Raw genomic sequence first — 13123 nt, 5'->3', positions numbered from 1 at the left:
AATCTCTAGGTAATAGAGATCAAACAGATTTTTAAGCAGTAGAGGTGTTGACCAATGGTGCTTGGAAATAACTGGATCTTGGAGTCAGAAAGTCTGAAGCTGTTCTAAGAGTGGCTTCTCTCCCATTCCCATCCAAATCTGCCTACCCTCAATCCACACGCATTTCAAAACCACGTTTCTAAAAACCAGCCATTTATATCTGCTTAGGTAAGTTACAGAGGGAGTAAGGTGGTATATTTACAAGTTGGTTTGTCCAGATATACTATAACTTAGTGTCTGTATTTAATATTGACAACCAAAAAATATATATAAATATCTTCCAACTATACACAGCAGGGCAGGAGTGTCCAGGTCTTCTTGAATAGTGAGTTCTCGGTTTCCCATGGCCCTCCTCCTCTCATGGTGATCATCTGGCCCTCAGTGCAAAGGAGACTAGCACCTGGCAGCCCAGTATGGCCCTTCCCCTCTCCTCCCTGCACTCCAGTGCTCCCAACTGGTCTCAGGCAAGGAAAGGTTAATTTGAGTGGTTGGATAGGAAGAGACGGGAATAGGCAAAACCTAATGGAGCCTGACCCCTAGGTTTGGGAGACCCAGGCCCATAGAAGGGGTGGCCATAGCCACCTCTTGGGGTAGAAGACTCATAGTTTGCAGTTCGATTAGTGTGTCCTTAGGTCATAGGTCCGGCCCTACAGATTAGCTTGGCAAAGAAGGCAAGTGTCTAGGCAGGGCTTGGTCCCCACCCTCAGGCACTGAGCCATTTAGGGTGAAGCCAGGGATGTGGGTGAAGGAGACTCTGGCTGATAAAAAAATAATAACAAAATCAGTAATAAAAAATTATAAAACCTGTTGCTTGTCTGAATAGATCTGAGCAACAGTCTTTTGTTAAAATCCTGGAGCCGTTAGTGTCCTGAATATTCTTCTGGACATCACTGCTGGCTGAAGGAAAGAGGCCCCAGGCCCGGCTCTGCTGAGATCTATCAGTTTGAGAGTCTCATCCAGCTGCCTGTGCTCTGAGAGATCCTTGGGCCACTGGGAGCAGACCGGGCTGGTGGTGTGGGACACCTCACACTTGGGAGTCAGCTCCCAGGGGGTGGAACAGCTCCTCAGGTGTCTTGTCACTTTGACTTGCTCCTCCCTGCCGGAAGCCAGAAGCAATCTCATCGAAGGTCCGGCCTTTTGTCTCGGGAACTTTGAAGTAGGTGAAGATGAAGAACAGAACCAGGAGCACGGTGAAGATGATGAAGACGTAGGGTCCGCACAGTTGCTGAAAGACACATAGAAACACTTGGTTGGAGACCTGCCCCTACATCCTACCCTTAGGATGGACAGTCACTTTACCTTTGGGTCCTTGATCTGAGAAAGGGAACACCCACCTACAACCCAGGAGCACTACAACCCAGGACTCTGCTGCACCTGGCATGTGATAGAAGCAGATTCTGATGGCAGAACAGAATAGACAATTCAAAGCTAAGGGAAGAACCCTGGAGTGGAGGTCAGGGTTCTGAGCCCATAACCTGGCCTTCTGAGCCTGTTTCCTTCCCAGTGTGATTCCAGTAAGGACAGCAGGGACAGCATTTTGCACAGCACTATGGGGTCCTGTGTGCAGGAGAGAAACGCTGAGGCGTGGGGACTCTGGGGCTCTCACCTCCACATACTGGAAGCACATGCCCACAATGAAATTCGAAGTCCAGTTGGAGAAGCCAGCGACGGCAATGGCAGCAGGGCGAGGGCCCTGGCTGAAGAGTTCAGCCACGATGAACCATGGGATGGGGCCTGGGCCCACTTCAAAAAAGGCCACAAAGCCAAAGATGGCCACAATGCTCAGGTAGGACATCCAGGGCAGCCGCTCCTGAGGAGGATGAGAGGGGAGGAAAGTTAGGCTGGGCTGTGCTGGGTCCTCAGAGGAAACCAACTCCAGGGGCAGCCCAGGGCAGGCAGGAGGCCTCGGGCTGGCCCTGGATTTGCCGTGTGACTTAGGCACCCAGGGCCAGCTCTCAGTGTTCTCATCTGAACAAAACAGCTGAAGCCCCGCATGGTGGTTGTTGGCTTGCATCTGCCTCCAGGAACGTCACGTAGCTGCACACAGGAGGTGCTAAGAAGAGGGCCCTGTGGTCCCCTGGCTCTGGCTGTGGAGTAGTCTGCTTATGGCTGGAAGATGTGGAAGAACATTCCTGGGGGTGGCTGTCAGAGGCTTGTAAGGTACCCAGCTCAGGACCAGCATTGGGCAGGCATGAAGTTCCACAGAGAGCCATTCTCGAGGAGACCACAGTAGAAGAGTTATATGGTTTTGTTCCAGATCCCAGATCCCCTGCTTATCACCTGTGGCATGCTGGGCCTCTCAGTCATCAACGTACTCTCTAAGCCTTGGTGCAGCTGTAAAATGAGTGTCCTGGTGTTTTCCTTGCCCAAACACTGGATAAGTGAGTGGTGTGTGAAGTGCCTGGGATAAGGTTATCATAGAGGTTATAGTCACAGGCTTGGGGCCAGCAGGCCTGAGGTTGATTCCTGGCTTTATCTGCTGCATTACTGACCTCACTGGGAAAGGGGGTAGGGGGACGTTTCCTCACTGGAGAAGTGGAAATATTGACTGAACTACTCCTGTGCATTCTGAGGACTAAGTGAGATAAGGCATGTTTCCACGCCTCTGTGGTAAGGAGACCATTGCTTTCTAGGGCTGTTTACAAGAAGAATTGAGGCTGTGGAGGAAGACTTTGCAGAGCAGCTCCAGGGGCGAGGGAACTGGTGGGGCTGGAGGTGTGGTGGTGAGAAAGCATCAGGCAGGGAGGAGCTGGTTCAAGACCAGGTAAGAGTGGAAAGAGACAGCCCAAGGAAGCCGAAGGTCCGGCCCAAGCCCGGGGCTGTGGGTGGGGCAGAACGAGGGGGAGGGCAGCCCCACCTGGGGTCCGGATGCCATTGGCCAGCTTGGGGCTGAGATGAGCACCTTGGGATGCCCACGTGAGCTCCCCCTTTCCCCCTCCTCTCTCCCTCCCCCCTGCCGCCCCCACCCCCACCCCCAGAGCATGGCAACTCACCAGCAGCGCCAGCGCGATGGTCATGAGCACTGCACAGCCTGCCATGCCGGCCAGGCCTATGAGGTGCAGGGTCCGCCGGCCGGCTCGTTCCACCACAAATAGCTGTGGGCAGAGAGTGTGTCAGTGCCTGATACCCCTCTGAACACACCTCTTCCTCCAGGCGGGTCCCCCCAAGTGCTGGGAAAGCCACAGGACACTGCAGAGATGGAGTGGCAGATGGATCACCTCTTCCCTGGGGCAGGGTTTGGGGACTACATAGGATCCCAAGGGGTGAGAGCTGCCTGCGAGAGCCAGATAGCTGAGCATTCTGGCTGTGGCCTTGGGCCAGCCGTTGCACTTCTCTGAACATCAGTGTCAACTGTTTGATCCCAGTAATGAACTTGACAAGTTGAAGATGAAATGAGAGAGCACTTAGGGAGCACGTGATGCCTCCCTGGCTCGCAGTAAAGACTGCTGTTCAGTCACAAGGCCCCGAGGCCCTGAGACCGACCACAAGCTGGACCCCAGCTGCTGGCTGGCTATAGGCAACAATGTGGAAGACTCACCGACACGACAGTGAAGGCTGTGTTGACGATGCCAGAGCCGATGGTGGCATACACGGGCTGCTGCACCCCCGCCTTCTCGAAGATGCTTGTGGAGTAATAGAAAACCTATGGGACACAGAGGTAGTCGGGGCTCAGCTGGGTGCCATGGCTCTTCCCCGGCCTCTGTCCCAGTGGGTGCAGAACACACGGTCAGTAAAGCATGAAGAAGACACTGCCCCAGGGCCCTTCTGAGTTTGCGTTTTAAAGGAGAGCTACTCCTCTGGCAGAGGTCCGTCTGCTGTTTCAGGTGTGGGATCTGTCCACAGCACACCTTGGGCCCCAGGGATTGGGGGGGGGGGGGGTGGTGGGCCACAGGAGAGGGTGGGTATGGGGCACTCACAGCGTTGATGCCGGACAGCTGCTGGGACAGCTGCAGCACCACGGCAATGAGGATGGGCTGGCGGTAGGCGGCTGAGCGGAACAGCTCCAGGATGGTGACCTTCTTCTCCCGCATCATCTGCCGGCTCTCCTCCTTCATCTCCTGCAGGTCGCGGGTCACGTCCGCGGTCCCACGCAGCTTCTTCAGCACTGAGGGGGCCGGAGGGAAAGCAGGGATGGCTCAGCGCGGGGAGGAGGCGGGGGCCGGGTGCGGGGAGGGGCAGGGCCCGCCGTACCGCTCTTGGCCCGGTTCTCCTCGTTGCGGTTAATGAGCAGGAAGCGGGGGCTCTCGGGGCAGAAGGGCAGCAGGATGCACTGCAACAGGGCTGGGATGAAGATGACGCTCAGCAGCAGGGGCCACAGTTCCTGGTTGCCCATGATGGAGTCCAGGCCGAACACCTGGGGGAGGCAGGGGTGGAGCAGCGGCTGTGAGCCATTGGCTCAGGGCTCGCTCCTGCCCCGCTCAGCCCACTGGCCTTTCCCTGCTTTAGAAAGAGGGCTCTAGTTCTGAGTCTAGTTGTGCCACTAATGTGAGGCTTAATTTCTCTGAGGGGCTTCCCTCATAGCTCAGTTGGTAAAGAATCCGCCTGCAATGCAGAAGACCCCGGTTCGATTCCTGGGTTGAGAAGATCCGCTGGAGAAGGGATAGGCTACCCACTCTAGTATTCTTGGGTTTCCCCTGTGGCTCAGCTGGTAAAGAATCCACCCGCAATGCGGGAGACCTGGGTTCGATCCCTGGGTTGGGAAGATCCCCAGGAGAAGGGAAAGGCTACCCACTCCAGTATTCTGGCCTGGAGAATTCCATGGACTGTATAGTCAGTCCATGGGGTCGCAAAGAGTCGGACCCAACTGAGCAACTTTCAGTTAACATCTCTAAACCTTGGTTTCCTCATCTGTGACAAGGAAGAAGCAGGACCTGCTTAACAGCATTGGTTGGGGGTGGGGGTGCCTGGTGGGATAAGATAGCAGGATGGCAAATGTGTCTGGCAGGGGGCAGGGGGACTGCTACTCTGCCACAAGATGATTTGGGGATGGAGAAGGGAGAGCCCTGAGAGAGGGGAGTGTGTACGTATATACAGGTATTAGGGCCCGGAGGTGTGAGAGAGACGGCATGTTGAGAAACCAGTAGGCTGCCCTGTGCTTGGGTCCCCAGGGTGAGAAGAAAGGATGCAAGGCTGACTGGGCAGGGATGAGAAGGGCCAAGGCAACTGGACTTGCTCTCCCACCAGGAACGGGGAAGCGGGGAGGGTGATGAACGTGGTGTGTTCTTGGGACCTGTACCCTGGATGTGTCCACGAGGCTGTGCTCTGCAGGGCTGGAAGGCTGGGCGAGGAGTCGAATCTGGACACACACCCGGGGGACGGAGCCATGGGTGGGTGCTTACCTGGGCGATGAGGATGCCGACGACGATGCCTAGCTGGTGCAGGGTGCCCAGGGCCCCTCGAAGCTCCGTGGGGGATACCTCCCCCACGTACATGGGCACAAAACCAGTGGTCAGGCCGCAGTACACACCGATGATGAAGCGACCCAGGATCAGCATCTCAAAGGACTTTCCCAGTTTTGAGAAGCCCATGAGCACAGCGGACACGAAGGCCAGCAGGTTCATCATCAGCATTGAATTCCGCCTGGGGGGTGCAGGTGAGGAGTGGAGGAGGTCACAGGTCAGGCAAGTCCCTGGAGACCCCTGGAAACCCCAGGGGCTGGGTCACAGGTAATTCCCTAGGACAGGCAGGGAGGGCCCCCTCACCCCCTGACTCCAAGCTGGGACTCCCTGGGCAGGGCCAGAACCCCTTCTGCTCACCGGCCGAAACGGTTAACAAAAAGGCCCACGGAGAAGGAACCAATCATGCCTCCCACCGAGAAGATGGCCACAGACAGGGACCAGAGCGTGGTCAGCGTGGCGGGCGGGATGGGCTCCCCATAGCGCTGGACCCACGTCTGGTTGTAGAACTCTTCAATCACCTGCAGGAGAAGCAGCAGCCTGGTGGGCGAGGCCAGGACCCAGTCGTCCTCTTCTCTCACACTCCTCCTCAAAGAGGACCACTGTACCCCAGGATGCTGGAGGGGCCCCAGCCCCTGGTCCCTCCCCTTCTGTGGGCTTCAGTCCCCCCACCCCCACCTCCTCATGAGAAACAAGGGGCTGGACTCTGTCTGCGAGGGAGAGTGGTGCCAGCTCTCACACCTCCCCCAGGTGCAGGTTCCAGGGCCCTGTGATTTCTGGTGCTCAACAGGACTTTCTGGGGATGATGGAAGTGACCAGCACTGGGAGTTCAGGCAGTGCAGAGGGGCTCAGAGACAGTGCTTCCGCCTGCATGCCCCCTTTTCCTTCAAGGCGCCTAAGGCCACTGGCCACTCTGGCTCTCTCCCCAACCCCTCTTGCTGGGGAGGAAATACAGCTGAACAGAGGCCCTGGGAGGAAGGGAAGAGCAGGCTCACTTTGCACTCAGGGCCTAGTGTGAGCAACTTGCACCCAAATGCTCGTGACACCAAGCTGCTGCTTTCTATCCACCAAGCCCAGCCCCGCCCCCCGCCCCCCCCGCCCCTCCCGGCTGGCCTGGGAGATCCCCCTTGAAGGACCCACGGCCTCGTCCTCCCTCCCAGCTGGGAGGTTAGGGGAAAACCTACAGACAAGGAAGCAGTTCCAGGAACTGGAGACACCTGTCCTAGAGCAGGCCTGCCCGCTAGCCCTGCCCCCACCAAGGGGAGGGCCTGGCCGCCCAGGCCCAGGACTGTGGCAGGCAGGCAGCGCCGGTTCTGCCTGCGCACACTCAGTCTACTCTCAGGTGGCGCAGATATGTGCCCAGGGCCTCAGGACGGGCCAGACCCACCCAGCCACGTATGGAGCTGGGCACAGGGCCAGTGTACGCAGAAACAACTTCCTGTGTACCCATGCCATCACACACTCACACACACTCGTGCTCACATAATCTGAGTATCTCCGGCTTCAGCAAGTCACAAACCTGCACGCCCCTGCAGCCCTCACCACCTGCAGCTCAAACTCAACTCCACACCAGCCCATCCCAGGCGCACCCCTTGCCACCTCAAGTTTGGGTACACTGGGCAGTATGCAGTCTCTCACACAGTACAATTCCCGTCGACACTGCTCTTTGACTGTCCCTAACCTTCCCAAGCCCCACGGTCCCAGGAATGCCCAGTCAGTGATCTATTCGTCTGCCCAGGGAAGCTGGACTCAACCAAGTTCAGACTCAGCTCTACCCCTCATCTCCAGGGCAAGTATCTGTATCTCGAATGACGACATTAGCAATACCCACTTCATAGCGCTGTGGGGAACTAACGAAACGCACTTGCAGTGCTCACACGGTGCTTGGGACCACCGCTGAGCTGAGGAGCCTGCCACGTTTCGGTTCTGACTCAAGGGTAGCGCAGGCCACCAACAGGCTGGTGGAGCCTGCCCGTGGGTCAAAATCACGGCTCCTGGTGGTATGTCTGCCTTTGGCCTCTGCGCCATTTTCCCACCTTCCGCGGTTACTTCCCCTGAGGGCCCGCCCTGCCTTACCACTCCGAAACCTTTTGAAATCCAGCTCAGAGGGTTCCAGTAGTCTGTCTTCCCTGAGGGCAGGGACCCCAGCGGATTCTCCCCAGGGCCTGTCCCAGGGCTCACGCAGGATGAAGGAAGCCATGAAAGGGCTTAGGCTCTCCTCCCAGCAGCCCTTACTTCTACCAGGGGCACAGAAAGCAGATTTCAACCAAACAAACACAAAGTGCTTGTGTTCTTCAAGGGACAAACCCAACCCCAGAGGAGGACTGCTTGGGCACAGCAGTGCTCCATTTATCAGGCTCTGCAGAGAGCAAGCTGTCCTGGATAAGGGAACTGCCCAGATAAGTGACCCTCACCCCTCGGGGGCCCATTGTCTGGGTGGAAATCTCTCTCCCTCCTGTCCCTTACCCTCTGCTGCCCTAAGCAACTGGACGTACAAGCAGGGCTCGAGGGCACTCCTGACCTTGCGGCTCTGCAGGGCCAAGGTGAGATGTTTGCAGGTGGCATTTAATTTTTGCATTCTGTAGTTTACCCCCACCCTCTGTGGTTCAGATGCTTGTCTCACAGAGCTCTCCACACATCTGTTTTAAAATCTGCCAAGCCAGTTAATGAAGCTCGTTGGAATTGTGTGTAAAGAGTCAATATGTATAGTATTTAAGTACTGAGTGCTTACTGTCTAAATGGGTTTAAGGGCATGAGGCTGAGGTCTTTAACCTTCTCCTTGGGGTTTGGCTGGAGATGTTGAGGACCCATATGTAAGTGAGGTGTCGCCAGAGCCTCCCCAGTTACATCTCCTGAATGTGGTGACAAGTCAGAGGGACCAAACCCTGTCCTGGGCTTGCTCCTTCTTGGCTCTTGAGCCCCTTGCTGCTTTGACCACTGTATGGGGTTGAGGGAGGCTGAGCAGCCAGCCCCCTCTACCCTGGCCCCAGGTTCATCCTCTTCACCCCCAGCAGTACCTCCTGGCCGAGTGGAGGCTGCCTAGCAGGTTCTTGCCTCTGGAACTGGTGCTTGAGATTTGTGGGAAGAAGCCAAGTGAGGTTTTCCTTTCCTGCGTGTGGTGTATAGGCTCTCTGTCCTCCCCTGCTGGGGGTCCATGCCCTATGTGGGGGGTGAAGCTGACCCTTGGCTCAGGAAAGGCAGAGGATCCCTCAAGAACAGAAGAACCCTACACAGGGAGAAGTTCTAGGGTCACCTCTCCCACCCAGCCACTGCCCTCAGCATCATCCAGCAATGGCTGGGTGGCCCTCAGGGAAGAAGAGCCTCCGTAGTGTTAATCGCTCAGTTCTATCTGACTCTGTGCAACCCCATGGACTGTAGCCTACCAGGCTCCTCTGTCCATGGAATTCTCCAGGCAAGAATACTGGAGAGGGTTGCCATTTCCTTCTCCAGGGGATCTTTCCCAACCCAGGGATTGAACCTGGGTCTCCTGCATTGCAGGCAGATTCTTTCCTGTCTGAACACCTCCTTACTGCTTTCTTTAACTGGGTCCCACAGACCCAGTCTCCACATTGAGGCTCCTGGCAGCCTCCTCAGCCCTGGCTCACATGTACATCTTCTGAATGCTCCAGCCTGGTTATGAGTGGTTATGAGTCAGGGAGATACCCTTGGTCCTGCCACTGCCCTGCCTCCCACTCAGCAGGTCCCATCCCTCAAATTCACCTCCTAACCTGTCCTCCTCTCTACCCACGCAGCACCTGTCCTAGGTCTCACCTGGATTCCGCTCCTGACTCCTCCCACCCACTGAAGCCAGATTCCGATTCCCACCATTACTCCCAGACTTGGCAGTCAAGCCCTGGATGTCAAGTGGACCAGGCTCAGCCCTCCTTGTCTCTGCTCCCCGTCCCAGCTTGTTCCCAGTCCTTTCCCGCTGTGTGCTGAGAAGAAAGGGCGGGTCCTGGTCGGCCCTGGTGCCAGACTCTCTGTCCAGGCATCCCCTTATTGGAGCCAGAGGGCAGGGCTCACTCGGCGATACTGTTGGGGCCAGCTTGGAGAAGCAGGATGCCCTGGGCAACTGCCATCCCTTTCCAGTAACAAGCTTTTCCTCATTCCAGCCCTTCTCCTAGGGGTTAGGGTGGGAAGAGGTTTGTATCACGTCTGACACCCCCGTCCCTTCCATGCCTGAGTAACTGTGGGTGAAGGACCACACATCTGCCCGTCTAGAGCGGAAGTTCTGACTTCCTCTGTGTCAGGGCAGTGTCTGTAGTGAGGCTCTGGGCATGAGGCAGAACCCACTGTCTGGCACTTGCAGTAAGCTGTTTCATGCGTCACTGTTGTCTCAAGGAGAGAAGCCACCTCCTTGAGAGGAGCATTAGGGACAGAATTTTCCATTTTAAATTGCTGAAAAACAAAGCATTATCCTAAGGAACGTATAGTATGAGAAAGAACTAGGCACTTGCCTTGGGGAGTAAAGCTCTATCTTCAGACCTTGCTGTCAGCCCCAGGCCGAGGGACCCAGCAGGTCTGCAGAGCCCCAGGGCACAGACTTCATCTGGGGGTGGGCTGGGTGGGTGGTGAGGAGAGCTTTCAGATAAGATTACTCATGTTTACAGGTAGTGAGTCCCCTGTCAGCAGGGAGCATACAAGTCAAAATTTGGATCAGGGATTGGCATAAACAACTCATATAAAAGGCTAGATAGAAAATATTAGGGTCTGCTGACCACATATGGCCTCTCCTCTGTTGCTTATTTTTCTTCCCTTTCTCTTCAAACTTCTAAACATGGGAAAAATCATTCTTAGCTCACAGGCCCTACAAAAACAGGGTGCTGGCTGGATTTGGTCCCCCTGCCAACCTGTGTTCTAGAATTCCAGACTACTGCCAAGAGAAGGGGTGTATGCTTTGGAACTTCTGGCTGGTCTCAACTTCTTCCCTGGAGAGGCCTGGTCTTCTAGATGATTTGGAGAGGGAAATCAATGCTCTCTCAACCCTTTCTTCTCTCTTTTAGACGTACTGTCAGGATGAGGGGGGTTAAATAGCCACTCAGTCTTTGAGCTCCAGTTAGAAGGAAGAAAGGACCGGCTTGTCCAGTTCAGTCCCTATTTCCTATTCCTTCCCCACCTCTCCCCCACATCTGGGGCTGCCCCCACCCCTCAGCCCAGAGGGAATGTCTCCACAGCCAGCTCAGCCATGCTCCAGGGTCAGCTGGGAGTTCAGAGACAGATGCTCCAGATGGGGCTGGACAGATAGCTTCTGGGTCCCCCAGGGCCTCTCCCTGGGGCCTGGGGAAGAGGCCCAGGCAGCCAGATGGAGCTAGAAGCTGGGCTCCACCCCCAGAGCAGATGACTGGACCACCCAGGTTGCTTTTCTGGAAGAGTCCTGACCTGGCTTCTCTCCAAGTCTTCGCTCTGACCTCCTCACGGGTCCATGGCCTCTAGGGTCTCCCCTGCAAACACATCTTCATCTCCCCTGCTCACAGCTCACACCCTCAGGATGAAGTGTCTCTTCCCACCCCATGTGGCCACACCCCCACGTGGCAGTGCCATCTGAGCACCCCACACCTCTGCACCTTCACCTCGCCTCTCTTTTGCCTTCTGCCTGGTAAAGTGTTGGACACTTTCCCTCCTCTGGAGAGCCTTCACAATCACCTCCTCATTACTGCAGTGGTTCCCAAACAGGGGCAACTTGGTCCCCCTCTGCCCTGGGAGGGGGTGATGTTTGGAGGCATTTTGGGTTGTCACCCTGGTGGGGACAGAGGCCAGGGATGCTGCTAACCATCCTACGATGCATGGCACAGCCCCTGTAATGCCAAAGAACGATCTGGCCCCAAATGTCTACGGTATTGAGAAAAACCCTGGTCCAAGGGCTGATACCCTCTCCCTCCCCCTTGTCTGCTTCAACCGTCTGTCTGCATTTCCATTGCTGCCCTGGACAGCTAACTAGGACAGGTAACCGTGAGGCCCTGTGTGCTCCCTCTACACTAAATTTCGACATGGGCGCGGCCTGACTCATCTGGGTCCCAGCGCAGGGCTAGAGGTTGAAAGCACCGTCACTAATTGAAAAATAAGCCATGAATCTGAGGGACTTGAGAGATGACGGAGCTGTGACAGGCTGTCATGGTGTAAGAGGCTGTGCAGCTGTGTGTGGGAAACGGAGACGTCTGTGCGTGACTAAGCTTGACTCGGCCTGAAGTCGGAGCAGGGAGGAGCAGCTGGGTAGCAGTTGTTGGCATGTAAGAGTGTTTAGGCGTCTGTAAGTGCAACTGCCTTTTCTTCTACGGCTGGTCAAGAACACAGGCTGGAGCCAGGCTTCCTGGATTTAAATCCCAGCTTTATCGCCAGCTGTGTGTCCTTGGTTTAATTGCTTAACATCTCTGTTCCTCCGTTTCTTATAAAACAGGGATTACTGTGTCTACCTAATGGAGTTAATGTAAGTAACAATTAAATCACTATTTCTAATGCATTTGGAACAACAGCTGGCGCATGGTAAGTGAGCTGTAAGCTGTCAGAGTCTGTGTAAGTGGAGACGAGCGGAGGGGAGAGGGGCCCAGAGCTCTTTGGATCCAGGAGGAGATGCTGCCTGGGGCCTGGGCTGGAAAGCCCGTCTTGCCTCCAAGTACTTTCACTCACCAAGCTGGGCTGTCCTGGGCAGACCTCGCCTGCTCTCTAGACCAAGTTCCTCCTTTGGCAAACAAGGAACGTTGAGCCAACGGCCCGTCAGGCCCCTTCCAGCCCAAACGGTCTGGTTTCTGAGGGTGCCTCAGACTGCCTGACACTGTCCCCTGGCCAGGAACTCAAGGTTCCTCAATGGCCTTTAGTCATCCCTGTTGGCAGCTCGGCCATGTGGGGAGGTGAGGCGGTCCTCTCCACCCAGTGCGGTGGTCAGGATGCCCTTGCTCGTTTGTTTGCTCTCTGTGTGGCTGCGCTCCCCTCCGCCCCAGGAGAGACAGGAGGCCTGGAGTCCATCTGTAGCTCAGCCTCTCACTCCCTGGGTGCCTTCAACTCAGCCTCCAGGCCTCCTTTATGAGCAGGAAGATAACCTTGGCCCTACCCACCGTGTGGGTCTTCTGTGGGGAGATAATTTATGAGAAGGTGCTTTGTAAACATTTAAGATAATGTTATGATTAATTAACCACTTCCAGGAGGAAGCCCTCTGGGGCCTCTTTTATGGGGGAGACCGAGCTCCTGGTAATTAACAGCAGCACTGGCATTCTCGGCTCTGGTGGGGCAAGGTCTCCTCTGCTGAGCAGGCCACCCCAGCCAGCGCAGCAGTTTCCCAAGAGAAGCGCTTCTACGAGTGGCCAGCCTTGTGGCATGGGCTGTCGGCGGGACACCACGCCACCGCATCTCTGCACAGGCCTGCGATTCCGCCCATCTGTCCCCTGGGGCTGGTTTGCCCTCCAAGGTCTAGCACAGCTGCCAACTCCTTCGCTAAGCCCTTCTTGTCTCTCCCGTCGGCCCTACCCCCAGCATTAGTCATTCCTTTCTCTGTTCCCATAGCACCGAGGAGCCCTCCACTATTAATACTCTCGCTGTTCCCAAGGAGTCTCCCCTCCCCACCCTACCCCCGCCCTCTGGATGGTTCTGGAGGGCAGGACAGGGCTCAGCTCTGACCGTGTGTCAGGCAGCTTCCTGAGGGCTGGGAGGTCTCTGCTGTGTTCACAGCTCATCCTGCCTCAAGTCTAGAACGCTGC

General features: G+C 56.1%; 1 protein-coding gene across 1 annotated transcript in view; it reads right to left on the bottom strand.

Moving 5' to 3' along the window:
- Window positions 1-175: 175 nt before the first annotated feature.
- SLC2A1 (solute carrier family 2 member 1) overlaps window positions 176-13123 on the bottom strand; it is a 28209-nt gene continuing 15261 nt past the window's right edge. Inside the window, exons 3-10 of the mRNA XM_027537574.1 lie at window positions 5796-5956; window positions 5379-5619; window positions 4231-4393; window positions 3957-4144; window positions 3578-3682; window positions 3033-3134; window positions 1646-1849; window positions 176-1264 (exon numbers count right to left, since the gene is read on the bottom strand). Of these exons, the coding sequence (XP_027393375.1) occupies window positions 1064-1264; window positions 1646-1849; window positions 3033-3134; window positions 3578-3682; window positions 3957-4144; window positions 4231-4393; window positions 5379-5619; window positions 5796-5956 (1365 nt within the window). The 3' untranslated portion in view covers window positions 176-1063. The remainder of the gene's footprint in view (window positions 1265-1645; window positions 1850-3032; window positions 3135-3577; window positions 3683-3956; window positions 4145-4230; window positions 4394-5378; window positions 5620-5795; window positions 5957-13123) is intronic.

Source organism: Bos indicus x Bos taurus, chromosome 3, assembly GCF_003369695.1.
Source record: "Bos indicus x Bos taurus breed Angus x Brahman F1 hybrid chromosome 3, Bos_hybrid_MaternalHap_v2.0, whole genome shotgun sequence".
Taxonomy (NCBI): Eukaryota; Metazoa; Chordata; class Mammalia; order Artiodactyla; family Bovidae; genus Bos; species Bos indicus x Bos taurus.
Note: the sequence above shows the minus strand (reverse complement) of the source record. Positions and strands in the feature narration are given on the sequence as shown.